The sequence below is a fragment of the Trichosurus vulpecula genome, chromosome 1 (genome assembly GCF_011100635.1).
Source record: "Trichosurus vulpecula isolate mTriVul1 chromosome 1, mTriVul1.pri, whole genome shotgun sequence".
NCBI classification, from domain to species: domain Eukaryota; kingdom Metazoa; phylum Chordata; class Mammalia; order Diprotodontia; family Phalangeridae; genus Trichosurus; species Trichosurus vulpecula.
Genome location: NC_050573.1, coordinates 7,376,415 through 7,404,255, shown reverse-complemented (window position 1 = coordinate 7,404,255; position 27,841 = coordinate 7,376,415). Strand labels below are relative to the sequence as shown.

The following is a 27,841-nucleotide window of genomic DNA, read 5'->3' as shown; positions in this document are numbered from 1 at the left end:
GTCAGCCAGCTGGGATGCACCTGAGCCCTGTGGACATAGGGGCTCGGTGCTTGTTGGAGGCTGGTATCGATACTTTTGGTCCCCACTTGATGCTGTGTTGACTTTCTTGTGCCCTCTGCTGCAGAGTGGTCATCCCTCGCTTTGTCCAGCAGAAGCTCTACATCTTCCTTCAGCACTGCTTTGGCCACTGGCCCCTGGATGCTTCTTTCCGAGCAGTACGTATGGGCTGCACTTGGTGCCTTCCCTGGGAACTGACCTAGAGGGCGGGCCCTGCACCCACATGCCACAGCCTCTGCTGTTCATCTCACTGTTGGCACCCCTGTGCCTGATGGGTGGTGAAACTGGGGGGCCCTGGCTAGCTCTAGGAGGGGGCTTCTTGTGTTTGGTTCTGGGCACCCGAGCTGGGGTGAGAGTAGGGGACTGGTGGACAAATGAGGCCTGTTTAGCTTCAAGACGAGACTTGGTGGTGGGTCAGGCTGGTGCGAGCTGTTGGCAGCCCCCAAGATGGGGGGTGTAGAATTCTGAAAGCTGTCCTCACTGAGTCAAGTGAGGTTAGATGTCTGAGGAGGAGGCAGGCTTCACTCAACACATGGGAATGGGCTCCCCCACAAGGAGGCTGGTTGAGTCTCCTTCCACAGGCCTTTGTTAAGCAATGGCTGGGTGCCGGACCTGATGCTGAGACAGACAGGGAGGGCCCCAAACAGAGGCTCAACCTGAAGCTGAGGGGACTCCGTGTTTGGTTCTTAGGGGCCCTAGGACAGAGAACATCAGGGCCTTGAGCAGCCTTAGAACAGGGACATCGGGGCCTGGAGGGAGGGGCCTTAGAACAAGGAATGTCAGGGCCTGGAGGAGCCTTAGAACAGGGAATGTCAGGGCCTGGAGGGGCCTTAGAACAGGGGAGATCAAGGCCGGGAGGAGCCTTAGAACAGGGAACGTCAGAGCTGCAAAGGAACAGCTCGTGTAACACGTGTGTCTTCCCTGCCAGGTCCTGGAGATGTGGTTGAGCTACTTACAGCCGTGGAGATACGCTCCAGAGAAACAGTTTGTGACTGCAGACCCTCAGCCTCGAAGCATCCCTGAAAAGTGGTGAGTGTCCTGGGTGGGGTCTCCCAAGGTTCCTGACCTGCCTTGGGTTAAGGTTTCTGTTCTCTTCCCCAGCTCCCTCCGTCCCCTCATTCTGGGTCCACAGCTACCTCTCATGGGGCCCTGGAACAGGGAGATGGCAGGTGTTCTTCTCCTCCACCATATCCTACTTAGTCCCTCTTCCCTTGGTAACCCCCATTCCCCCACTTGTGGGCTCCACAAGGACCAGGAACGTGGTTCTGATTCTTTCCTACCCCCCAGGAATGCAGCAGTTCAGTGAAAGGACTGAGAGGCCCCAAAGGGCTGCCGTCTCCCTGCCCAGAGTAGTGTCCTTAGTAGACTAGGGGGTCCAAAATCTTGTGTCAGGGGGGACAAAGCCTCTGGTTCCGTCAGAGAGACAGTAGGTCAAGGTAGAGGAAGGAGTGTGAAATGGCCATTCGAGCTGTACAGGAGGGGGCTGCCGTCAAGAGGTCATCCCCTCACTGATGCCACGTGCCAAGAGGCTGCCCCTGGAAAACTGAGCCCAACATCCTGGGCGTCCCTTCTAGCTCGAGGAGGCTCTCTGGCCCCGTGTGTCCACAGGTGGGGATACCCTTGTCGGCTGCTGAGCCCTCCCTCTGGGCTGACCCGGCTCCTGCTGTTGCTGCTATTCCAGGGCTCCTTTTGTGCAGGAAAACCTGCTGATGTACACCAAGCTCTTCATAGGCTTTCTCAACCGTGCCCTGCGCACGGATCTGGTGAGCCCGAAGAATGCGCTCATGGTGTTCCGTGTCGCCAAGGTCTTTGCCCAGCCCAACCTGGCAGAGATGATTCAGAAGGGTGAGTGACCGCCTCCCCTACTGCTCTTCGGGGGCCTTCCCTGTTGCTCAGCTCCTCCCCACCATGGCACTGGTCTAGGGCACCTGGGAGGGGGATTACTCCTCTCATTTTCAGGTGAGCAGAAGGAAGCTGAAACTGTGGGCCTTGCCCATGGTGGCCTTGCTGAGACTTGAAGCTGAGTCTGTTTTGTCCAAGGTTCTTGGCCCATGTGAGTCACTCTCTGCAGGCTGGCAGCCTTTCCTTCTCCCACTTCTGGTCCCACACGCACCTTGGGGAAAGAGCCTTGGGAGCTGGGGGGCCACAGGAGATGGTGACAGGAGCCGGGGACATTGGCTGACTGGGGGGCTCACCTCGCACCATCTAGGCGGTCTCCTTGATGCCCCCAGCCTTGCGTTTGTCTGCCAGGCCTGCCCTCCTTACCTCCCTCTGGCTTCTCTCAAGGCTGGGCAGAGGAGCCACCTCCTCCAGGAAGCCTCCCCTGAGCCAGAGTGGTCCATGTTCTCCCATCCCCCAGATGATCACCTGTGGCTTATCTCTCTGCCTGTTGTCACACATGCACACGTGCACACACACACGCACATGCAAGTACACACATACACACATTTTAGAACAGGCCTGTCCAAAATGTGGCCCGCAGTGCGATTTACGCGGCCTGCCCACAAGCATAGAATTTACATAAATGCTTTAGTAAATGTAGCCAAGCTACTGCAGAGCTCTTGCTAAAATGGCAAATCAAAATATATTGTCTCTTGTTTCAATAAAAACCTAAGGTTGGACAGCCCTGCTGTAGAATATAAGGAGGACAGGCCCTGTTTTGTTCCATACATTGGGAGCTGAGCTGGGCGGGGGAAGGGATGTATACCGGGGGCAAGAGGTCAGATTCGCACGCTGGCCTTCTCATCCCAAGACCTCATTGCGTCCATGTGTTTCGCTGCCTCTCCACACCTCCATCCCCTTGCTGCCCAGGGCTGACATCGACAGGAGCTCCCCTTCTTAGCCCTGGAATGGAGGGTCCGGCCCTGTGGGTTTCGTCACTGTGGCTGTCCTGGTCTTTGTGATGTCAGGGATGGGTCGGATCTCACGGCCTTAGAGGCCCTGCTTGTCTTTATGTTGCTTCTTGTGTGTACAGTTTTCCATTTTAAGAAAGACCTTGCAGCAGCGTCAACTCGTGTGCCCACACAGTCGGAGAAAGCCTTCCCTCCGTGCCCTCCCTGTGCCCTGGGGCCACAAGCCACCTCATGCCCTTCCCTAGGACTCCCAAGCCCCGCCCAGAATGACCTCATTGCTCCTTGTCCATAGCGCTCCCATCTCCCACCTCCATGTGTTTGCACTGGCTGTGCTCCATGCCTGGAGTGTCCCCCCCTTCACTCCCTGCTTCTTCCAAGGCTCAGTTCAGCCTTTCTTTAGAGGAGGGCAGGGATTATTTTAGTTTGTTGTTGTAGTCCCTGTGCCCAGCCCAGAGCTGGATAGAGAACACTTGTTGATGGGCTGGTCTCTTCAGGGGGGCGGTGAGCAAGCTCTGGTCCTGGTTGTGAGGGATGTGACAGAAGGCATTGTCGAGTGGGCAACTTCCAGGCCTCTAAGCCCTAATCCACCCTTCCCCCAACAGGAGAGCAGCTGTTCCTGGAGCCGGAGCTGGTCATCCCACACCGCCAGCATCGGGTCTTCATGACACCGCCCTTCCCAGGGAACCTCCTCTCCTCCTGGCCCCCCGCCGTCACCGATGCCTCCTTCAAGGTGAAGAGCCATGTCTACAGCTTGGAGGGCCAGGACGGTCAGTACAAGCAGATGTTTGGCCCCGAAGTCCGAACCCTGGTGAGTCTTGAGTCTGGAGGGGGTCGGTCCTTCCCTCTGGATAGTGGTCTGATTCAGAGGCTGGATTGTTCACGCTTGCTCCTGGTAGATGTGTTGCTGCCAGAGGTGACGGGAGCTTGGCCTGGACCTGGACAGGCCAGGCCCGGGTCCCACATGTGTGGCCTTTTCCCCTTTGCCCTCTGCCCTGTGGAGCCCCAGGAGAGCCAGCTGTAAGGAAGGCATGTCTCAGGAACATAAGCCTTTATTTCAGAAGTGAACTTTTAAGTTGGGCCCAGTGTAGGGGAAGAGCTTGCTGGCCCTTCCGAGTCCAGGGACAGGCATGTGGGGACTTACTCGGATGCCCGGGCATCCTGAGAGCACAGTCCCCTCGAGGCCTGGCCCTCCCCCCACCCCTCCCCCACCTTCCCTCTCGGTGTACGTGAGGGGAGCCCGCTTCTCTCTGCTGTCTTCAGCCTCAGCCACCCCTCCCTAGTCACTTTTCAGTCGCTCGTGTCCTCCTCCCTAAGACCTGAGCAGGTCTGCCTCCTTCTGCTGGAGTCATCGTCAGTCTGTGTACCAGCCAGCCGCAGACCCCGCCAGCCCAACTGCCTTTTTCCTCTAGTCTTCCTTCCCAGCAGCTGTGAGCTGCCAAGGGCAAGGCCTTTTCTTCTACCTCCAGCACCCAGCATGGGGCCAGTACATATTGCGTGCCTTATCCATACTCATTGAATTGACTGAGCCAAAGCAGCCTGAGTTCTGAGGGGCTTCATCTGCTTGTCAAACGTTTCTTAGCCGTGCATCCCCTGCGTGTCCTGCCGGATGGTCTTCTGAGTCCTCTGGCAAGGAGCCTTTGGGCATTTAGTTGGGTTAGCCCTGGGGCAGCTGGCCAGCGCTGGCTGGCTTCTTTGCTGGCATCCCCTTTAAGAACCGAGGCTACCTTCCATTCAGCGAGGAGCCATGGGGGGAGCTCTGTGGTGGTCCCATAGTTGAACTATACAGGGGAAAGGAAACTTCTTTCCCCAGCAGTGGTCACTGGGAGGTGGGTGGGGGGTGAAGGAGGGATTGAAACCAGTCTGGGGAGGAGGAAAGGTGGAGATGGGGTGGGGCAGGGGCCTGAGGGAGAGAGACAGGCCAGAAAGAAGATTAATCCCTGCTGGGTGCTTGGCCTCTGCTTCCCAGTCCATCACTATTTAACTACTTAGTAAGTGCCTCTGGCCTGGGCTGGGATGCGAGAGGTAATGCTGTCAAGAGGTCCTGTTCTCCAAGATTTGCGTCTGATGGGGGAGAACTAAAGGGGGAAATTAGGAAGGTCCAGGTGACCCCTGGCTTTACCAAAGGCCCCATCCTTCCTCATCAGGGCAGCTTGGCCAGGACCCAGCATACCCGCCCTGAGCCAGGCAGCTGCCACCTGGAGAGTCCCTCCTTTGGGACTCATTTCTCACTCGGGCTCCACGTGGAGCTTCGATGTGGTCCCTGCCCACCAGTGGGAATGACCTAGCATTGCTGACTGAAATAGAGATGCTGCTGTTTAAGAGCAGGCTTCTTCTTGGCTGGCTGGGTTAGATCAGTTTCCCCAGAAGGAAGGGGCCCATCCACCAGGCCTCCATGGAGAAATGTAGCTCCTAAAAATCTCTGAATTCCTTTATAAGGAACCGGCTTACGGATTCCTCCTCGGCCTGAGGGGACCTGCCTGGTTTGGTATGAAGTGGTCAGCTAGCTTCAGGGGCCCCCCAACACGTCCCCATCACAAGGGCCCAGAGAGTTTGTTGGGATTTCATACATTGACTGCCTGCCTGGGCAGATGAGGGGGATACAGGCCACTCCCTGAAGGAACTCAGAGTTAATGAAGGGGAGGAGGCCGTACATAGGCCAGTGTGTGATGCTCATTAGTCTGTACTAAGCATGTGGGGGAAGGGAAGGAGGGCTCTGGCTTCCCACCAGGGCAATCAGAGGAGGCTTCAGGAAGGAGGCGGCTCGTTGGGTTGTCTGATGGATCTATGTCTGGGTTTTAGGTGCTGAGATTGGCCCAAATGATTGCCCAGGCCAAACAGACGGCAAATTCACTCTCGGATTACTCAAGTGAGAACTCAGCCAACCGGTCCTTTCTCTCCTGGCTGGGATTTTGCCCCATTGATATGAATGGTACCTACTGCACTAATGATCTCGATGAGCTGGGCCAGGACAGCATCAAGAAGACAGATGAGTACCTGGAGAAGGCCCTGGAGTACTTGTGCCAGATATTTCGAGTACGTTCAGTCCTCCTGGGCAGGGGGAAGAATCTTGAGTGGTCCTGGAATGGACAGGCAGATCCAGTGGGCAGGGTCACTTCCAAGAGCAGCAGCTCCTCCCCTCAGGGCCCTCTCCTCTTGGGCAGTCAGGAATGAAAGGGGGGATGATGGAAGGCAGGAAGGAGGGAGGGAGGGAGGAAGGGAAGAGAAAGGAGGGAGGGAGGAAGGAAGAAAAGAGGGAGGGAGGAGCAGAGTCTGGGGGGCCCTGCACATGATGGGCAGGTGGGAGATGGCGGTGATGTGCCATGGGGTCCTTCTGGAGGACGACTTGATCAGGGCCAGCTAAACGTAGGCTCTCCATGACTGACCTGCTTCCCTGTGTGTACCACAGCTCAGCGAAGCCCAGCTCACTCAGCTCATGATGAACGTGGGCGCTGTGCCTGATGAGAATGGGAAGAAACAGCTTCCTGACTGCATCATGAGCGATGCCGGACCAGTCCTTACCCCACTCGGCAGATACCAGGTCAGGACTGGGCCATAACCGCGAATGCTGGTGTTCATTTACTCATCTCACCTCAGCCTCGCCAGATCTGAGGGACAAAGTGCTATAGCTGCTGTTCCCATCCCCATCTTAGAGATGAGGACACTCAGGTTGAGTGCCGTGGTCCTGCGGGGTTAAGCTCAGTGGCTGGAGCCTGCCTCAGCATCTAAATGGACGTGGAGGTGGCCCAGCTGAGCAGGACCCCACCCCCCCACCTCGGCCCCCATCCTAGTGCTGGTCACCCAGGGTCCAGCAGAGGACCTCATCCCCTTGGAAGTGGGTGCGCACACATGCTCTCCCGGGTGGAGCCTGAAGACAGGCCCTGCTCCCCTGTGTGGTCACTTTGGTGTGTGCTGGGTCAGCGGCTGCCGCCTGGCCCTGGGTATCCAGCGGCTGCCAGCTTCCTTGGGGTTTGGGAAGGGGCAGGGCTCCCCAGCCCAGCCTCCTGCGAGGATGCTCTGTGAATCTCATAAGACTGGCGATGAAGAGTGCGGGGGCGGAGAGCCGCAGGGCCAGGGCAGGCAGCTGCAGGTCTGGTTCCCAGGCCTGGCTTTGCCACAGACTGACCTTCATGTTTGGGACTTCTTGGGGCCTCAGTTCCCTCCTTTGTGAAAGGTCCCTTTCTGCTCTAATCTATACATTTGGTGGATGTGCCACTGAGGCAGCCGTGTATGCTTGAGGGGAGAACTCACTTGGCTAGGAAGGAGACCCAGACCTGCCGCATGTTAGTTGTGGGACATTATGCAAGTCACTCGACCTCCCTACCTCAGTTTCATCATCTCTAAAATGGGACCATGTAATGTTTGGGCAGCCTTTTATAAAGTACAAGTGTGTCATTGGGTCATTTACTACTGCACTACTGCCCTTAGGAGCCAAACAAGGCTGTTCCTCTGCCCCTCTGGCCCCAAGGCTTCTGGGCTTCGGCCCTGCCCCTCCAGCTGACCTCATGGTTAGCGCTAGCCTGCCATGTGGGCAGATGGAGGATGTGTGCTGACACCCAGGGCCTTCTTCCTTGCTTGTAGATCATCAATGGACTGCGGAAGTTTGAAATTGAGTACCAAGGAGACACAGAACTGCAGCCCATCCGCAGCTACGAGATAGCCCCTCTGGTGCGTCTGCTCTTCCAGGTGTCATCCACCATCAACTGCCGGGTGAGTGGGTGCAGAGGCGGGGCCGGGGTGGGAAGGAGGAGGAGGGGCATTTTGTCTGCCAGTGCTCACTGGGCTCCTTGAACCCTGGCTCAGCCCCTCCCCCTTCTCTTTGTTTCTTCTTTTGTCCAGTGGTCACTTACCCGGGACTCTGGTCCTTTTCACCCTGCCATCGCTTCCTCCTGGTTGAGACTCAGGTCCAGAATTGTGGTTTTTTGCAGGGTGAAATGACTAAGACAAGCCAGGAAGTTGTTTGGTGGCCCTCCCTTGGGGAGAGAGAGTGTGCATGTGGACTCGCACTGCTCCCACCCCTTCCCCCCATCATGAAGACAATTGGTTGCCCCGCCAGGCTTGGCACCTGTTCCTTAGACTGTTTAGCAGTTCTGTGGCAGTGCCAATGACAGAATCCCCTGTCGGGCCCTGGGCTGGCTCCCACCAGTGTCTCTGGACCTTTATTCTGTCCTGTTGGCCCCCATCCCACACCTGTGGCAAGGGGCCTCATAGTGAACAGTGCAGCAGTGGAGTTCATCTTGGCTGCCTGAGCCTGGAACCTTTAGGGCATTCGGGAGGCTCTACTCATGCCCTGTTCCCTTGTGGCTCCTTTGGAAACTCAGGCAAAGACTTTTGGAGCAGGCTTGCAGGTCCACTCCCACCTAGGTCTCATCCGCCGGCTCTGCCATGCAGGGCTCGTCAGTCTCCTCGGCCATTAGTCTCGTTTCTGCCTGGGCTGCTCTTCCTCTGCTGGCCCCATGGCCGCTTGCTCTTCTTCAGGCTACACATGCTTCAGGGGTTTCCTTTCTTGCACTGTGACTCCTGGATTTGTGGGTGTTCCCCTGCCCCTCACAGGAGCACAGTTGTAGGGCTACTGGGTTAAGACGAAGGCCAGAGAAGCATGAGTGGGGGTGGCTTATATGTCCATGGTTGCCCCAGGGGCATTGTCTTGAGACCTGGGCTCTGATCTCAACTCTTTGCCTAGCTGTGAGACCTGGGATAACTCCTTGAGCGACCTTGGTATGTTGACCTGTAAAATGGTCACTCTAGAGCTCTAGATACTACAGAAATGGGAAGGAGGTATACAGGTGGGCTTGGGGGGCTGGAGGAAGGGACCCAGGCCGAGCATGGAAGGAAGAGAAGGGGGTGGGGGTGGCAGGCAGGGGAGTGGAAGGAGTGTTGTCCAGGCCCAGGGAGACTTTAGCAGTCGGAAAGCAGGAAGATTGCATATTCCATTCTGAGAGTGGGGAGCTGTTTTAGAAAAAGTGGTTTGGGTGGGGCCTGCCCAGCCGTAGGAAGTGACCGCATCCTTCCCTGTACTCCACAGGATGGCCAGACCTTTCTTGTACTGGAGGCATAAAGCAGCGTGCCCTAGTTGGCCCCAATCAGCCAAGGTCACACACACCACTACCACCACCACCCCCCCACCCTGCCTTCAGTGACTTGCCACTGCTCGTTCAGGCAGCTGGCGCAGTCCTGACCCCACTTTGCTCTGCTTCAGTTCGCAGGCCAGATGGAAGCCCTCTGCTCACGGGATGACTTCCTCGGGGCCTTCTGTCGCTTCCACCTCATTGACTCATCCCAGGCTGAGAAGACCAGGCTGAGCCCTGTGGTGCCGCACCGGGCCATCCGCACTTCTGGCCCCCGGATCAGCCTGCGCTTCCTGGCCAGCTACCAGACGCTGTTCTCCTTGCTGATAGTTTTCTTCATTGCATCCTTGTTTGGCATCGGACCCATAGTCTGCACGGTCCTCATCTTTGTCATATACCTTCTGTACGCCATCGTGATGACAGTGGTCACTCAGAAGCTGAAACCTCACCAGCGCTGAAATGGCCAGCAGCAGGCTTATTGCTTGCCCAGGGACCAGCCTTCCCCCCCCCGCCCGGGCCTCTAGACCTGAGGGCACTGTGGCTCATGGTTACCACACATCTTGTAATGTATTTTTTTAATAATACAGCTGCGCACATTTGTGAAGCTGCTGTTGTGTCGGGCAGCTGGAAGGAGGGGTATTCGGCATATCAGGCTTGTGTGGACCTACAGGTGCCCTCTGGCAGAGGGCTGACTGGGAGTCCACCTCGTGGCACATTGGACATTTCATGAAGGGTGGGTCTGGGCCCATGTTTTGTGGGTGTCCTTTTCCTGTAATGGGCAGCAGGGACCTCAGGACCAAGGAGCCATCATGGCCTGCATTTTACTGGGCAGGGTTGTGGTAGGACAGGAAGACCAGGACCAAGGAGACCTTTGCTTGGGTGAGGTGATAGCAGCCAGACAGGGGCCGGCTATTGCTCCTCCTGGCCATCCTTCCCTTCCTGCTCTGCTTCTTGGGGCAGCGTCGCTCCCCAACCAGCCGTAATAACCTTCCAATAGAGGTTTTGAATGTGCCAGGAGTGATAGGGACAGGGACAGAGATGACCCAGGCTCTTCGTTATCCTCTCAGATTTTATCTTTATAGGGTTCACACTCTTACTTTTGGGTGCTTCTGGTTACTCGGCAAAACCACAGTGAGGTCTCCATACATATTCAAAACCTCTGTGTTTGGGATCCCTGGGGATGGAGGGCAGAGGAGGGTTGAACAGCTAGGGGCTGAAGGATAGACATTTCCAGCTTGATATTGTGCCGGCTGTCCTGACTCTGGGCAGGAGGAGATCTGGGAGTGTCACAGACTCTTCCTCACTTTCCTTTATTCTCAGCCCTACCCAGAGGGGCCCCTTCCATCACCAGGCTGAACCTTGTCTTGTGATGGTGATTGTCTGCCCCATCTTGGATTTCCCCATCACAGACCTTAAAAGAGAAACCTAAAACTCATCACAGGGAAATCCCAAGCCTGCCATTGATTATCCTCAAAGCTCAGTGTGGCTGAGACAAGGCGGGGTGCCTTCTCTCCCCTCTCCTCCCCTGCCCTGCCTCCTCCCTTACCTGGGGAAGCTGTTTTCCTCAGAGGTTACTGGCCCCTCATTTTCTTTTGTGGATATGAAACCAACATTGTTCAGGAAGGTGGGCAGTCATACTTGCACAGGGGAAGGCAGCGGATGCTCAGCAGCCTTGTCGCCTTCATAGTATTCAAGGTGCACAAACCCTGTCTTTACTTCTTTGAATGTCATTCCTGGGAGTGCCCCTGAGCAATCTGTGCATCAAGCCTGGCCTTTCTGGAGCATTTATTTAGAAGCAATTTGTGGGTGTCTCTGAAGGTGTTCTGGCAAACTCGGCGTAAAGTGGAGTTGTGGTTGAGTGAGTCCTGTTTTCCTAATGAGTTTCCATTATGAAACCAAAGACATTCTGCTGGAAAAGTTTTGTGCTCAGATTAAAACAAGATCATACTTTGGGTTGTCTGAAACCTTTGAAGTGTGCACTTTGAAGGCTCAGTGACATCAGTCTTCAAGCACTGCTGGCCTCATGCCATTGAAGCTGTTCCTCTGGAGTTTCTTCCAGCCCCAAAATTGTGTGAAATCTCGCTTTAGAGCAGCAGCGGTAGAAGTCATAGTGGACTTGCTGCAAATGCCCACACCATCCCTTCCCCTTGGTGGGCAGCGCAGAATGTCCACTGTCCTTGGAGTCTCCTGTGTCCTCCCAAGGAGTCTAGGTCAGGGAGCACAGTTCTTAATTTCCAGATCAGAGTAGTAACAAAGACAATAGAGAATCATAGGGTTTAGAGCTGGCAGGGACTTTGGAGATGATCGTGTGTCCACGATGCCATAGAAGAGAGGTTAGTTCCCTCTGGTGGTCACAGTAGAACCGTGATTTAAATCCAGTTCTTCTCCCGTCCTGCTGCCTCTTGTAATTCTACATTCTGTTGATGTCTTTTCCCGTTTACGTGCTGTTTTCTAACCCCTTCCCAGATTGAGCACTTCCTTGTGACAAAACAGTTAAGCAAAAACATTCCATGCGGAAACCCTGTCTGACATACATGGTGTTCTGTCCTGGTCATCCCCCACCTCTCCCGTGAAGGTGAGCATAGAATCATAGCCTCCTGTCTGGGCCTTCCCTGGCATCCCCTGCATCTTTGGCTCTGCATTAGTGCCTACTCATCGCACACTTGGCCTTTCTAAGTGGTGCCATTTCTTTGGTCCCTGTGCGTGCCTCCTTTGCTTACACTTCTTCACTGACGTAAAGAGTCCTAGAACAGGAAACAAATCATGTTCTAGGAATGTTCCTGGGCTGTAAGAAACAATATAGATTGAGAGAATCGTGGGGAGACTGGGTGAACTGTGTGGCCTACTTGGTCAGGCTCACATGACAGGCAGGAGCCTTTGTTGTTTTTTTCTTTTTTAAATTCTTTGTTAGGAGGGATGGCTATCTTGGGGGTGGAGGGATGTGTCTGAAAATGAAGATGATGTAGAAAACAAAGGCTGTCAATAAAAGCCCCCAGAGGGCTGCTCTCAGAATTTGGGTCTCTGTGAGTATCAGTATTGGGCCTTTGCTTCTTTCTGTCCCTGCCGTCCTTGGAACCCAGGCCCAGCAGAGGCAGAGGCTGGCTTAGTAGTTGGACACTTGGGCGCTCCTCCGACTACATGAACGTGCCTGTCTTCACAACTCCTCCAGCATTAAATGCCTCATCTTTTGTCATCTTCACCAGTTTGTGTGGAATGAGGTAAAATGCTAGAGCTTGCTTCATTGAATAATTCTCTTATTGAGAGAGTCTGGTGTAGTGGATGGAGTCAGTCTTAAAGCCAGGAAGACCTGGGTTCAACTCTTACCTCTGACATCATTTAACTTCTCAAGGGCCAGCCTATGTTGGTAGGAGTTCCCTCATCTGAGAGTTCCCTATGCCAGTGAAATCACAAGGGTGGCTCCAAACCCTTATTAACGAGAGGGAGAATGTTTCTATACGGCCATTAATAGTTTGTACCGTTTTCATCTGAAAATTTCCAGTTCTTTGAACACTTCTCTTTTGGAAGATGATTCTTAGTGTATTTTGGATATCTAACTCTTATCGGTGATGTTAAATGCAAATACCTTCCCCATCTATGTCAGATTCTCTTCTGGCCATATGAATTTTATTTGTGTAGATGCTTTTTTTTAATTGCATGTAGTCAGAAGGGTTGATTTTCTCATCACACGCTACTCGTGGTTGTGAAATTTGTCAGTATCTGATCCCGTTTCCTTCCAAATTGTTCATGATGTGACATGTGACCCTTTATATTCTGGTCGATTATTACTTTTACCAAATCTATATGGCAGTATTCATAAAAAATATTTGATAGTGGCTACAAAATAAACCAATGAAACAGACTAGATATACGGAAATGGAAAGGTTTTTGTTTGTAAGTCCCATGTTTGATAACCCCGAGAACACAAATGACTGGCGTAAAGACTCCCTGTTTGAGAACCGCTAAGAAAACGGAAGAGCGGAAGGACCTTTAAAGATCGCAGTTCCACTGTCACATCACATACGAGGAGACGGGCTCACAGAAGGTAAGGGCTTTCCCGACGCCCTGCTTGTGTTCTCCACTACACCAGATCCAGGCTGCGGCACCACTAGCCTTTACTCAACGAGGAAATGGTTTTGTAATATTGTGGTTTGTGATAATTCCCCCCCCCCCCACCAAGAATTAGGGTTGAGCAACCTAGAATTCAGATCAATGCGCTTGCTGAAAGTGCCTCGGAGCGAGGAGAGGGACCTTAGAACCTTGATGAAGGCAGCAAGGTTTCTGGCAAGGTGGCAGCTTAGTGGAGAATCCCACCTGGGAGGAACAAGTTGAGTAAACAAAGGATTGTAGGAGAAGGGACCATTAAAAGACAGAAGAAAAGAAGCAGAAAAAGATGGATTCGGAGCGAAAGAAAAGGATAGGAAGGACAACCACAGGGCCTCTAGAGGGTACCGGACCATACGTGTGACTTCCAGAGCAGTGCGGGATACCCAGGCCAAGAGGGACCTGCCCCCAGCCTCATGTTTGGGCCATGACACAGCCAAGGCTCAGTGGGCTCCAGTCTGTCCCCGCAGCTGCCCGGGGAGTCTTCCCTACACGCCAATGATGGAGGAAGGAATGACGGGCAGGCGGGGGGAGGGATGATGGATGGACAGATGGATGGAGGGATAACGAATGGACACACGGCCGCGGGGCTGATGCTTGGAAGGATGACGGATGGACGGCTCACCCTCTCCGTCCCCCACCCGGTGTCCTCCCTCCCACGTCAGGGGTCGGGGGTCGCACTGCACGGGGCCATTTACGAGGAGCAGGGCTTCCCGCTTGTCGCCTCCGCGTTCTCCCCGGCGCTCGGCCCGGTCGCCCCCACGCTCCGGGGCGTGAGAAGCTTCTGGAGGCTTCGGGTGGAGGCCCCGGGGTCGTGGTCAGAGTGAGCGGCAGCTGGCCCCCTTCTGCGGCCACAGCGTTCGGGGCCCCCAGTCTTCTTTACACCGAGCTCTCCGCGTGCCGCCTTCCCTTCAGATCCCGGGCACCTTGGCCGGTGTCTGGCACACAGCAGGAGCTTAATCAATGCGCGCGGCCCGAGCAGCCCCAGCCCTAGCAGCACAACACTCGCCAAAGGACTCAACCAATCACAGTGGTCCCCGCCCCCCCCGATCGCCAACCAATCACGAAGGGAGCGTGCGAGTAGACCAATAGGGAACCGCTCCCTCCCCCTCGCGCACTACCTCGCCAATGAGCGACTTGAACTGGCTCTTGCGTGCGGTCGGAGATCAGCCAATGGGGTGAGGCTCGAGACTTCGGGCACGCCTCTTTTCGCTTTCGGCACGAAGATTTTCCTTGCCAACATTAATGAAGACCTCGTCCCCTCCTCCGACCAATTCTCACGCCCTCAGAATTTCAGCCAATGGGAGTTCGGATCGCTCTCCCCGCCCCGAGCACGCCCCTGGTGTGCAGCCAGTCGGAGCCAGGCTCGCGCCCCCAGCCTCCGTGCGCTCTAGGCGGCCCAGCCAATGGGAGCTCGGCTCGCGGCCCGGGGCGGAGCGGCTGCTTGGCCGGCGGTGACCGTGGTAACGCGACGGGCCCCCGAGGAGGAGGCGGTGGCGGAGGCCGAGAAACCGGTCCGGGGTCAGGGTCCGGGAGCCGGGGACATTCGCGCAGCGGCCCGGGGCGGTCGCGGTCGCGGTCGCGGCGGTGCGGAGCGGGGCGGTCGGCTGCGCCGGGGGCGAGCCCCGCGGGCGGCCCGCATGTGAGGGCCCGGGCCTGGGCGGCGCAGCCATGAGCTGCCAGGGGCTGGCGGAAGGCCCCGGCCCACCGGCCTCGGCCGCCCCGGCCGTCCCGAGCCGGCTGCGGGTCGGGTCGGTGCCGCAACCGCCGCCGCCGCCCAGGCCCGGGCCGCCCCTGGGGCTCCTGGGCATCGGCCCCGCGCCCGTGGTGACGGCTCCGCCCGCGGCCCTGCCCGGGGCGCCCGAGCTGCAGAAGCGCGTGCTGGACCTGGAGAAGAGCCTGCAGTTCGTGCAGCAGCAGCACGCCGACACCCTGCTGAGCCTGCACGCCGAGGTGGATCAGCTGCGCCGGGACAACCGCGGTGAGCGCCGGGGCGGGGCGGGGCGGCCGGAGAAGGGGGTCTGGGAGCAGGGCAGCCGGGAGGGGGGAGGGGGGACTGGAAGAAAGCTACCAAACGACCCTCAAGGAAGTGGTGATCGATCCGCAGAAACCTCCCCGGGGCAGTGCTATGTAATGACCGAAAACCCCGGATCTGGGAACCAGAGGCAGTGACCAGTTGGGAAGGAATGGACAAATCTTGGCATTTGGATGGGAGGGCTCTGGTTGCTCTGATAGGCAGGAGAGCCCCCAGACCAGGCATACCCAACCTTCGCGTCCCAGAGCCTCTCCCTCTGCTTACACCGAGCTATCTTACGTGGGCGTGTCCCTCCTCCCCCCCTCCACTAGACTAGGAGCTTCTTGAGGGCAGGCACCCTGGTTTTGCCCTTCTTTGTATCCCAAGTGCTAGGCACGGTGCCAGGCATGTAGCAGTTGTTGATTAGGGCAGCCGAGGGATCCCATGTGCAGGGACCTTCCCGCCTGCCTTTCTTCTCCAGGTGTGGGACCTGCCCGCCTGTCACTTCCCGAACTTGACCGTGGCTTAGGAGATGGGGCTTCCTGGCTGGACTCTTTCCACCTTTCCCCAGCCCTGGCTCGGTTTGCCTAGCCGCCCAGTGCTCTGAGAGTCCCTCCCGAAAGGTTTCACAGCTGGGCAGGTGCTGGGATGACCGATGCAATCCATCCAATACTAACCTTTCCATCTGGGGGTCAGTGCATGGCTTTGGAGACCATTACAGCTGGCACTTACCACAATGTCCCCACAACAACCCTGTTTTACAGATGAGGAAACAGGTTTATGGAGTTTGAGATTTAGCTGGGGACCTGAGGCAGAGTGAAGCTAGAATGCTTGAACATGGCTCGGTTCCATCCCGTGCCCTGCCCACTGGACCAGGCCTGTCTTGGGTGAAACCAAAGTTTGTATCTTGACTGTACACCCCACAAACAGCCTGTGTAACTTAGCCTGTTCTGTTGGCGAGCCCTTTGGAGTCCGCTGTGTCCCAGGGTGGTTGGGGAAAGATTCTGAGCCTGGGATGTGAGGGGCTGGTCCCTGGGCATGTTGTCAAACACGTGTCGTTCTTTTGAGGGGAGACAGACGAGGCAGCCGGAAGACATCCCTCTCTTTGCTTGCTTTCAGACCTTCACTACAAACTCATAATGAATCAGAAGCCGCAGCGGAAAGGTATGTGACCTGAAGGAAGCTTAGTGTGAGGGACCCAGAGCCAGGGGCTTGGACAGCAGCCCTGCCAGGCCCCAGAGCGCGAGTTTAGTGCCGTCCTCCTCCCGATCAGGGCTGCCGCACCAGTGAAGATGAGTGTAGCCTAAGGACCCAGCCTGGTTCTAGGCATCCCAGGAGACCAGAGGGAAACTGTCAGCAAGGACTGTTGCCTGCAGTGACTTACTTGCCCAGGGTCATGCCAGGGTGGGGTGAGGGAGGGCGTGTCCTCACAACCACCCAGGGAGGCAGGTAATGGCATGATCCCCCTTTTGCAGTTGAGGAAAACAAGGCAGTCAGAGGTGAAGTGACTTGTCTGAGCTCAGATTGAACTCATGGCTTCCTGGCTCCCGACACTCTCCACTGCACCACCAGCTGTTCACCCGCAAGAAATGGCAAAGGCAGGATTCACACCCAGGCCTTGGGATTCCAAGGGCTGTTTCTACAACATAAAACACAGACAGAAATAAGAATGATGGGGGTTGTTTGTGAGCCGTGGGGGAGCTGCCAGGAGGCCAGGTCTTTGGCCTTCGCCATCTCCCCCTCCTGCTGCACCTTCATCCAGGACCCCGTCTTCCATCCTTGGAACGTCCTGCTGCTACAGCTTCACCTTCTAGGCCCTGGAAGATGAGCTCTGGGGCCATCTCTGAGCCCCTCTCCCCACCCCCTATGCTCCCCTTCCTTTCCTCCAATTGCTCTCTCTTCTCTCCCCCTCTCTTTTCTCTCTCCTTCCCTTCCTTCTCTTTGTCCCCTCTGCCCTTCTTTCTCCTTCCTCCTTTGTCTCTCTCATCCTTTTCCTTCTCCTCTCCCTTCCCCCTCCCCTTCTCCCCGTCCCTCTCCTCTCTCCCCTGCCCCTTTCTCTTCCTCTCATCTCCCTTCCCCCCCCCCCCTCCTCTCCCTCTCCATCCTTACCCATTTTTTGCATTGTTGTAACCCTCCAGTCCCCCAGCATTGAATTCCCTGCTTGTTGAAGGCAAGGGCTATTTTGTTTTCTTCTTTATCATCTCCATCCAGCATGAGGTCTTTGCATACCATAGGTGCTTAATGTTTGTTGGAGATAAGTAGAAGAAGTTGCAGAGAAACACTTCTAAGCTTCATCCCCATAAGAGCCTCCAAAGCTGACTGGGCCATGCTGGGAGTCATGCACCTCCCCTCCCTGGAGATCTTGAAGCCGGGGCTGAAGTGCCCTTTGTCCTTGACTCTTAGAGGGGAGGCCTGCTCAGAGGGAATGCCTGCTTGGCCCCTGAGGTTCTAGAGCAGAGGCCTGCTCAGGTCCTGACATTCTGGAGGGGAGGTCTGCTTGGGTCCTGAGGTTCTAGAGGGGACTCCTGCTCAGGTACAAGCTCTCCAAAGTCCCTTCACACTAGTTTGAGAATGACTTTATGGGGGAAAGGACAACTCAGAGAAACCAGTAGTAATACTTAGTAATAACAGCATTGAGAGGTTTGTAAGCACTTTCCCATGCATCATCTCATCTGATCCTCAAGGCAGCCCCACGAGACAGGTGCTATTACATTACAGATGAGGAAACTGAGGCAGAGGTCCAGCAACTTATGCAGAGTTAGCTAGCTAGTAAATGTCTGAGGCTGGATTGGAGCTCAGCTCTGTCTGGCCTCCACAAGGTTCCACAGGGTCATGGCATTGAGCTGGCAGGAGCCGATGGTAGAGCCATCTGAGAGCTCGCTTTTTTGGTAAATTACGCAATGTCAGAGCTTGAAAGTATCCAGTACCTCTTTCATTTAACAGAAAAGAAGGGAAGGCCCAGGGTAAGGTGACTCGTCCAAGATCCCACTGTAAATTAGTGGCAGAGCTTGGGGCTCAATCTCAGCCGTCTTGATTCCCAGCCCTGGGGCTTCATGGGTCGCCCTGGGAGTGCAGAAGAGGGGAATGTAGCGCCTGCTCTGCGCAAGGCGCTGTGTCAAGCTTCTCACAACAACCCAGGGTGGGAGATGTTGTTAATATTGTCACTACTTGACGTTTGAGGAAACTGAGGCGAACAGAGGTGAAGTGTGAAGTGACTTGCCCGGGTCATACAGTGAAGTGTTCAAGGCTCTCCGTGGTGCCACCAGCCCGGCTCACACTGGGCATTGACTCCTCCATGTCTCCCTGTAGGTGTGACTTCTTCCAGTTCCCATTTTCTCAAGTCCAGCTCAGGTGTGGTGCCGTCAGGTGAGACTCAGAGAAAAGTGCGCATTTGCTAGTTAGGCTGTGGAATGGATGGAGTGGTGCAGCTGTGGCCCACCTATGACTATGCTTGCCCCGTGGCCTGCAGGCATACAGAGGAGGGAGCCCTTTCTAAGGAAGGGCTGTGTGCCCCCTACAAGGGCCACGTACACCCCTTGGAGGTCCCCTGTGGGCTGGGCAGAGGAGGGAACCTTTTCCAGGGAAGGGCCATGTGCCCCATACAAGGGCCGTATACACCCCTTGGAGACCCAGCACTACAAGCACAGCAAACCCAGAAGGCAGAAGTCAGCCCAGCATACGGGGATAGAAGGGACCTTAGAGATGAGGTCATGTCACAGAGGAGGGGAGGCCCTTGCCCAACGTCACAAAGTAAAGGGTTAGCCAGCATTCGAACCCTGGCCAACTGCTGGCTTCCAGACCAGGGCAGTTCCGCTCGTTTGAATCTGCTGTCATCCATACTTGCTGTGTTCAGGGCAGCAGCAGAAAGGGTAGTCCCAGACCCTTCCAGCTCTGGAGTCTTTGGCCACGACCAGCAGGATTTCAGACGAGCATTCACAGCCCTGGTCTGGTCTGTGAGGGCTGAGAACAAGTGGTCAGTCAGAGCTCCCCTGATGCATCCAGCCCTGCCCGTGAGAAATGGTTGTGTCCAGTGTCAGGTGCCCCAGGCTGCTTCTGCACGCCCCCAACACTCAATCTCTTGCTCCATGTTTGGACTGCAGGTTGCTCAGCATCCAAAGCCAAACACTCATTTTGCTGCCCAAAGAGACAAGAGGCAGGGGAGTCCGGAGAAGAGAAGCAGGGCCCCAGCATCAAGATGGAGAAAGGCCTGGCTGGGTAGGCTCTGGCTAAGCCCGAATGGATGGGGACGGGAAGCAGAGTTGGACACTGACCAAAACAACATTGCTTACAAACATTCTTCACTTCATTTGAACTCATTTTTCCCCCTAACCCCCACCCCACCAAGAACAGGAGCTGAGGTGTCCTCCACCCTTCCCAGTGTTGTTCACATTGAAAGGGAAGCTTATTCAGAGGAACCTGTGGTTGGTGTGACAGCTTTTAGGCAGGGCATTGGGGAGGACCCTTGTTCACAGACACATTCTGCCCATTCAAGGTTCCTGGGATTTAGTAAGCTCCTAGGAGCCGAAGGAGTCCAGCTTGTCCTGAAGGCTCTGAACCAAAGCTGTGGCCCTTGGCCTCCAGCTGTAAGGTCTAGCCAGTGGCCCCGTGGGCTGTGACAGTTACCTTGGTGGCTTCTCTCACCAGAGAGCCCTGAGAGAGAACAAAGAGCACGTTATCCAGCCAGTGAGTTGGAGGAAGGGTCCAGTCCCAACGTCAGGCAGATCCCTTCACCTGCTTAGGCCTCAGGAGCTTCCCTGTCAAATGAGGGACTTGGACCAGGTGAGTGATGGCTCATGTTCCTTCCAAGTACTTCAGTGGAGAGCTGAGACCCACAGAGGTGGAACCAACCCTAGGCATGAATGGAGGACCCCCTTTCTGTTCAGGGATTGGTTGGAAAGTCCACTTAGGTCTGGAGTCAGAAAACCCAGGTTTGAAAGCGTCTTTGGGAAAGAGAGGGGGAGCCCAGAATCTCAGAGCTAGAAGGAACCTCAGCAGCCACCATAAAACCTGTATCTGAAATAAAGACTCCTGATGAGAGGGTCAGGAGGCAGCCCAAGGCACTCTGGTCCCTTAGCAGGCCTGCGCACAGCTCCCATGCTGCCCCCTGACCCTGCCTTTTCCCCAGGTGCTTTCATCAGTGTTTATATGACATGGATTCTGGGTCTTTTGCTGTCCTCAGGCCTACTCCCAAACCTTTTCCTAAATGCTGACTAACTCATCTTTCCCCATGAAGTTGATGTTTTTAGTGCAACTGCAGGACTTTACATTTACGCCTAGTGAATTTCCTGGGTCTTTGCCTGTGGATCTCATTGGATCCTGGCTGTCATCCAGTGTGCCGACTGTTCCTCCCAGCTTTGGGCTGTCCGTGGACTGGATAAGGACATCCTGGCCACCTTCTTCCCCCCCAGTCACTGAGGGAGAGGTTAAGCAGCGCAGCCCCACGTGGGGCCTCCCCCATGGGGTTTTCAAGATCAGTCGACGTTGAACCACTAAGACCCAACCTTTCTGCAAGTTCCTGCGTCTGACCAACTGTCTTCTTGGTTAGCCCATGTCTGTCCCATCTTTTCCATGAGAAGAGCATGAAAAGCCTATCTCTGCAACATCCCCTGACTTACCATTTGTAACCATCCAAAAAGGACCCAAGGCTGGTCTGGAATGCCTTGGTTCTGGGGCAGCCCCGCTGGCTCTGTGGGAGCCCTGCTCCCTCTTCTCCATGGCCACTGACCATCCCTTTAATCCTATGTTTTGGAGTTTTGGCATCAACCAAAGTCATGGTTGCTGGCTTGTAGCTGGCACACTGTCTGCCCTCTTCCTTTCTTTGCCCTTCTCGGATCCCTCCTGCAGGATCCCTTCCCATCTGCCATGATCTTTCTGATACCACCGAGAATGATATTCGGCCGAGTCAGATACTGGCGGTGGCTCAGATACCTGCTTGTTTTTCCCAGCCCTGATCCAGGGGATTGAATTCACCAGAACGGTGAGGTGCTCTCTAGTTGTGGAGAGCTTTTGGCCATCTTGGCTTTGCTGTTCAGTTTGGGGGTCATCTTGGCAGAGATACTGAGGGAACAGCAGCTGCTTTCTCCTCACAGCACCGTCCCATCCAGCCCAGGCCAGACTTGCGGCCCTTACTTCTTCTTTCGCTTTTCCCTAGTATTTTGCCAAAAAGAAACAAATCCCTTCCTTGATCAAAGACTCGCTTCAGTGCCCGTGGTTTTGCTTTCTGCCTCAGCTCCTTCGGGCCTTTGGCACCCTTGGCCCTCTTCTTTGTAGGACTGAACCAGCCTCCTGGATCTCCCTTCTCTTCTAATGGACATGGAAAACAAAGTCAAAGCTGTCTGGCAAGGGCCCTGTGCATGCCGGCCTCTTCAGACATTCACCCTTTCTCTGCTGACATCCCTGAGGTCCTGTACCTGCTCCTTCTGAACTCTAAACCCTTGGTTTGTTCATTGGTGAGAATCAGATCCAGAGTAGAATTGGCCCTCGTTATCATCAAGGCCAGTCCAGAAGTTAGGAGCCGCTCTGCTTGGGTCAAGGGATGGCCAGAGGCGTCCATGACAGTCAGCCCAGGGGCCCGGCCGGGGTCGGGGTCTTTGTCTCCTTTCCTTTCTGGCTGTTCTGATGACAAATTCCCCTGCTGCTTCCACCGTTGCTCCCACAACTCCACCTTTGGGCTGCGCAGCGCTGCCCACCCGCATTTTTACCATCTGGTTCTTGTGAATACAGTTTACCTGTCAAAGGCCGTATCTTAGCCATGGGTCTGTCCCACCATGCCTTGGTGTTTGCCCTTGAAGGCAAACTGAGTCAGGAAGACCCGAGTTCAAATCCAGCCTCAGACAGGAGCTTGGTGACCCTTGGCACTCCCTTTAGTTTGCCTCAGTTTCCTCAACTGTAAAATGGGGATAATCATGGCATCTGCCTCCCGGGGTTGTTGTGAGGATCCGTTAAGACAGTATTTGTAGAGGGCTTAGCACAAGGCCCAGCACACGGAAGCGTTTGAGATTTTACGCTCAGCTTCCTTACTGGGTTTCCTCCACTGTAAGCTTGCGTCTCGGCTGCTGTAGCTCCTCCCCGGTCTCTCCCTTAGCAGGTAGATGGATCGTTTCCATCTCCATGCCCCCGACCTCTTCAGTCTGAAGCCCCTCACCACCCTTCATCAGATGCATTCTCTTACGCGTGGTCTAAAAACCCGAATCCCATTCTCAGTCATGGCTTTCTCTGGTGCATCCCTGGCCTTCGGGGATGCCTGGGAGGAAGACCCCGGGCCATGATGCTGTGTAGTCTTAGCCAGGAATGTTTTTCTGGGGCCTCCTGGCAACATATTTGTGCCCACAGGTGGGGGTTCTGTTTTGATAAAAGTCCATCAGGCCTTGACATGTGCACTTTCCCCTGCCCCCCCCCACACCCCTGGGGGTCTAGCTCTTCCTGGAGGACCCCAGCACCTGGCAGCCCCAGGGCTCAACCTCATCATTCTCTAGACCACAAGCAGCTCCTTCTGCCTCAGCATCTCCCGCTTTCCTCTTGAGAAGCCTGATAAGGGGTTCTCGCCTCCAGGTGTACAGTGGGCCTTCCATTCCTTCTCCATGGGATCTCCTTCCCTTCTGCCCCTCCAGACCCTAGAATCAATCCATCGATGGAGGTATTCCTTCCTTAATCATCTGTCTGGGAAGAGAAAAGCAAAGAGTGGTGTCCGGGCAGTGTCGCACTCAAGGCTGGCTGTTGCCACAGCACTTCCCAGCTGTCCATACAGGGGGTCCTCAGTCCTTAGCCTTGAGGCTCCTGGGGAGGTGTTTTACACTCAGGTCCCTTTCTCAGACACCTTTATACAGTGCTATAGCCCTATTCGCGGGGTTGCCTCACACAGCTTCCTTTCACTAGCCTGTGCTTACTTTGTTTTCACAAATTTACTTAACCTTTTCCCACCCACTCTATCTTACCAGTTGCCTTCTTCAATCCTCCTCCTGTCTGTATCATTTCTCCTCAGTCCTTTTCCTCCTTAAGATCAGTCAGTAAACACTGACTGGGCCAGGACCTGCACAAGGCACTGGGGATAGAGCAGACACACACATACAAACCAGCTCTAGACCAGAGAAACAGGAGAGGATTGACAGAGGGAAGACACCAGGATTCGGAGGGGTGGGGACTTAGAGGAAGCCAGGTGGGTTGGTGGCAGCAGCTGAGGAGGGACAGCATCCAGGCTGGGGGTTGGCTGGGGGCACTGGATCCGAGTAGTGCTGAGGAGCGAGGTGGGAGGGGGCAGCAGCTACAGCAGTTTATGGAGTGGGGTGACAGGGTCAGACCTGAACGGTGGCTGAAAGAAGGATGGCTTGAAGTAGAGAGAGACCTGAGGCAGGCAGAGCCATCAGCAGGTGGTTGTAACAGTCCAGGTGGAAGGTGATGAGGGTCTGCACTGGCATCAGAGAAGAGAGGGGAGCGTACTGGAGAGATGCTCCAGAGGTGAAATGGAGAGGCCTTGGCACCATATTGGATGTTGGGGGAGTGAGGAGTCTGGGATGACCCCTGGGTTGTCAGCCTGAGGGCCTCGGAGGAGGGGGATGCTCTCCATAGTAATAGGGAAGGTAGGACGGAGGAAGGTTTGGGGGAAAGAGAATGTGCTCAGTTTTGGACGTAGGGAGTGCAGGACGACTCCTGGACATCTCGTCTGAGAAGCAGGTGGGGATGCAAGATTGAAGGTGAGCAGAGATTGGGGCAGGACAGGAAGAGTAATCAGCAGAGGGAAGGTCATTCGATCCGAGGCAGCTGAGGAGGTCACCCAGTGAAGTAGAGGGGGAATAGAAGGGAATAGAAGGAGCCCAGGTCAGAGGGGGAGGAAGACCCAGGAGAACTGGTGTCCTGATGCTCAGAGAGGAGAGGATCCAGGAGGAGAGAGAGTGCTGGACAGTGAGTATCCCAAGCTGCAGAGGTCACTGGATCTGGTCACTTTGGGAAGAGGAGCTTCAGTGGAATGATGGGTTTGGAAGCCAGACTGGAAGGGGTTAAGGAGAGGAGGTAAAGAGGAGACTGCTAATGTAGACGGCCTAATAAGATCGAGGACTCAACCTTTTCTCAAATTCTCCCACATTTCTCCTCGGTCCATAAGCGTTTATTGAGCGCCAACTTTGTGTCGGGCACTGGGGACAGGAAGAAAAGTAAAAGGCAGTGCCTGCCCACAGGGAGCTCTCAGTCTAACCTGGGGTGCTCTCTTAAGCGATCCAAGCCCCTGGGCATTGCTGGTCTGAGAGGAGAAGTGGTGAGAGCCAGCTCCGGCACCAACTGGAAACATGCTTCTGGTTGGTTGTTGTTTTAGAGCAGAAGACGGAGCGCCAACCTCCACACTGATCCCCATGATGTCCTGCCAGCCCCCGTTCAAACACATCCTGGGGATCACGTCCTCTCTGAAGCTCCCCCCACACACGCGGAAGCTGTCCACTCTTCGGCAGTGTGAGCTGGTCATTCGGCAGCTGTGGAATGCCAACCACCTGCAGGCCCAAGAGGTGATCCCCCATCCCACCATCCTGCTTGGGCACCCACACAGGGCATGGCTCTGCAGAGCATGTCCTCAGTGGCCTTTCTGTCCACGTCCTTCAGCTGCAACGCCTGAAATCGGTCCTGGAAGATGGCACTGGACAGACAGCTGATGGCCTTCCAGCCACCCATTCCAAGTAAGTGGTCTGGTAGAGGACGGGCAGGGTCCTGCTGGCTCAGGGCCTGCTCAGAACTAGATATAACCTGCTTCCTTTTTTATTTTCTCAAAAGGAGGGCGTTTGGAGAAAAAAATACCCATCAGTGTGCGTTCTCTGCAGGGTCCTGTGCCAGGTACAGGGGTTGAAAGGCAGGCCAGCAAAGACTTGGCCCATGGGTTCCCGATATACCCTCGAAGTGGCAGGAGTGAAGCCGGGCTGCATCAGTGGATACCTCCCTGCTTCTGCCCCACTCTTGGGGGGTGAAGGGGGTGGGGAATCTTCCTTCTCCAAAGGTCACAAGGATAGGATTCTTCTCTGGGGATGGAGCCTCACAGGATAGAAGCCCAGAAAGAGCCCCAAGTATACATATAAAATGCGTGGGTACAGGGTGCACAGAATGGGAAGCCTAAGCCCTTCCTGGTAAAGAAATTCTCTGTGGATAAAACATGGCTCTTCCCCTGGCTTATGATGAGATGAGCACCAGGCCACCAGCATCAGAGGGGAATCGGGCACTGACTCTTCCTGGCTATTACTGCGATGCAGACATGAAGTGCAGGTGGGCCCTGGGGCTCTGCCCTGGCCCAGTGGGGTCAGCACTGCTCACATTCCCAGCTTCTTCCTCCAGCTTGCCCCATATCTCAGGGCAAACATTTTCTTCACTCAGGCATCAGGAAGGTATGCAGTTTCCCAAAGTCGCTGATAAGAGTGCAGCAAAAAAATGGTAAGTAACTGGCTTATGGAGCATGAACCATGACCCTGTAGGGGCAGGTGTCCAGCCCCACTGGCCTGACCCCAGGCTGCTCTGGCCTCGCTGACACTGAGCACGACAGAGAAAGCCCGGAGCCGCCGGTCAGCTCTCTCCTGTTCCCTTCATGGGCTCGATTCCCTGGCGGCACTGTCAGAATTCAAGCTTCCAAGACAGTTGGCCATGACCCTCCTCGCTCACTCTGAAGCCAGCTCCTCAGTGAGGAAGGCCCCAGTAAGGCAGGTGGAGGTCAGGCAGGGGTGCCCACCACCAGCTTTGGCCTCATGGAAGCAGATGGACCGACCACCCCAATGACACAGTTCTCTTCTCTCCTCGTTACCCAGTTTGATCCTAGCTCCAATACCTGGGCCAGAGAGAGCAGTCTTGCCAGCCCTGAAGCAAACCTTGAGAAATAGCTTTGCTGAGAGACAGAAGAAAATGCAGGCCATCCAGAGTCGCCGTCTCCACCGCACAGTCCTGTAACAGACGCGAGGCTGGTTCGGACTAGGGGGCTGGGGAGTGGGAACTCGAGAGCACTGGGGGCACAGCAGCCAGAGCAGATGCATTCTAAGGCCAGGTCACACTTGACCTCTGACCTTCCAGTTCTCATCAATGACAACGTGTCAACGCTTCCTCCCTGGCCTCCTGGCACAAGCCTGCCGCTATTCTCCCCAAAACATACACCAACACAAAAATGAATTAGAAATTACTATTTCCCTACCAGCTAGAGATTGTGAATTAAATCTCCTTATCCTTGCGTTCCTTCATGAATTGGTCTTAAATCTTGGGGGGAGCCCCACTACCATGATACTCTGGCATCAGCAGGCCCAGGTAGCCCTCCCCTTCTGTGGCTGAGGGGCTTGACTGCTCTGCCACCTGTCAGGAGCTGTGCCCCCAAGCCCACCCATGGAGCTCCCGTTTATACAACAGTGTGAAGATGGGCATAGGTTACTCTAATCTGGCCTGTGTAAAACCAGAAGGTGGCATGCAAAACATTTTTCAAAGCCTCCGTGGTCTCCCCCAGAGCACAAGACTCTGTCAGGGTCCAGACAGGCTAGACAGCCCTGTCTCTTCGGCCCAAGAAAGGCACGAAGCAATGGATATTGGGGCAGGCAGAGACTCCATCAGACCCACATTTAAATATGGGCAACTTTGGCCAGAGGCTCGGGTCTATTAGACTTTCCTCCATCCAAAGAGTTTGATTTTGGGGAGCAGCTTTTGGCTGCACCAAAGAACCCTCAGACCCAGTGGACCCTGTCAGTAGAGCCTGCCTCAGCCTCTTTCTAAACACCTCACCTGGCTCTACAAAGTCAGGCAGCTTTGCTAGGCCCAGCGGGTGAGTGGCCCTGGAGCTTCTGCCCATCAGCACCACACAGGGCTCACCACTGGTTCTGTGTGATGCTGTAACTGAGCCTAGGCGTGGGTGGCACCTTTCTGCAAAGAGGCGATGTCTGCAAGCTACTCCTTGGGCATCCTTCCACCTTGACTTTGCTCTTCCTGACCACGCAAGCTACCTCTTAACGAAGAGGGTCTTTCTCATGCTTTTTTCCCCTTCCTCTCCCTGAACTCTGTGTTCCTGAGGGATAAATCTAGTTGGACAAATGTCTAGACATGAGGCACCATGCCAGGGTGTTGTTTTTGTCATGTCCAACTCTTTGTGACCCCATTGGGGGTTTCCTTGGCAAAGGTGCTAGAGTGGTTTGCCATGTCCTTCCCCGGCTCATTTTACAGATGAGAAAACTGAGGCAAACAGGGTGAAGTGACTTGCCAAGGTTCACATGGCTAGTGAATGGCTGAGGCCAGATTTGAACTCATGAAGATGACTCTTCTGACTCCAGGCCTGGTGCTCTGTGTGCTATGGTGCCCCCAGCCACCCCAGCTGTGCCAGGCCACATTGATAAAGACCAGAAGGAAACAGCCCCTTCCTGCGATGGGGAGAAAACCACTTGGGTGGGTCTACAATGCAAATACAAGAGGGAGCTCTCTGGGGGAATCCAGAAGGGCCTCATCGAGGAGGCAGCATCTGAGCTAAGTCAGCAAGGGGACTCAGAACAGCCTGTGCGAAGGCCGGGGTGGGGAGACAGCCTGGCTGGGACATGAGTGGGGAGGCAGGTGGCTGTTTCTCCATCCAGCTCCATATGCTTTCTTATAAAACCATAGGAAGAAATACTCTGTCACTAATAAGAAGAAGGTAACCGTTGTACCCAGTAATAGCCACCTTGTGCAATCTGACCGTGATAGACTTTGCTCTTCTCAGCAATGCAAAGATCTAAGACAACTCCAAAGGACTCACGATGGAAATGCCACAACTATGGAGTCTGAATGCA

At 55.1% G+C, this 27,841-nt stretch overlaps 2 protein-coding genes across 3 annotated transcripts in view; both read left to right on the top strand.

The window, feature by feature from the left end:
- SMPD4 (sphingomyelin phosphodiesterase 4) overlaps positions 1-12,836 on the top strand; it is a 38,617-nt gene extending 25,781 nt beyond the window's left edge. The window contains exons 13-20 of the mRNA XM_036737575.1: positions 125-215; positions 986-1,086; positions 1,739-1,902; positions 3,512-3,717; positions 5,709-5,942; positions 6,316-6,447; positions 7,488-7,616; positions 9,106-12,836. Of these exons, the coding sequence (XP_036593470.1) occupies positions 125-215; positions 986-1,086; positions 1,739-1,902; positions 3,512-3,717; positions 5,709-5,942; positions 6,316-6,447; positions 7,488-7,616; positions 9,106-9,432 (1,384 nt within the window). The 3' untranslated portion in view covers positions 9,433-12,836. The remainder of the gene's footprint in view (positions 1-124; positions 216-985; positions 1,087-1,738; positions 1,903-3,511; positions 3,718-5,708; positions 5,943-6,315; positions 6,448-7,487; positions 7,617-9,105) is intronic.
- A 1,895-nt stretch (positions 12,837-14,731) lies between these two features.
- Positions 14,732-26,281, top strand: LOC118834899 (coiled-coil domain-containing protein 74B-like). 2 transcript variants are annotated; one of them, XM_036742333.1, is made up of 9 exons: positions 14,732-15,056; positions 16,209-16,253; positions 18,399-18,455; positions 19,190-19,304; positions 24,394-24,580; positions 24,675-24,748; positions 24,843-24,902; positions 25,434-25,490; positions 25,859-26,281. In XM_036742333.1, the coding sequence occupies exons 1-9, from the start codon at positions 14,747-14,749 to the stop codon at positions 25,995-25,997; spliced, it is 1,044 nt and encodes a 347-aa protein (XP_036598228.1). In that variant the 5' UTR covers positions 14,732-14,746; the 3' UTR covers positions 25,998-26,281. The 2 variants fall into 2 exon arrangements, with proteins under 2 accessions (XP_036598228.1, XP_036598227.1); XM_036742332.1 differs by lacking the exons at positions 18,399-18,455; positions 19,190-19,304 and having other exon boundaries at positions 14,747-15,056; positions 24,399-24,580.
- Positions 26,282-27,841: the final 1,560 nt, after the last annotated feature.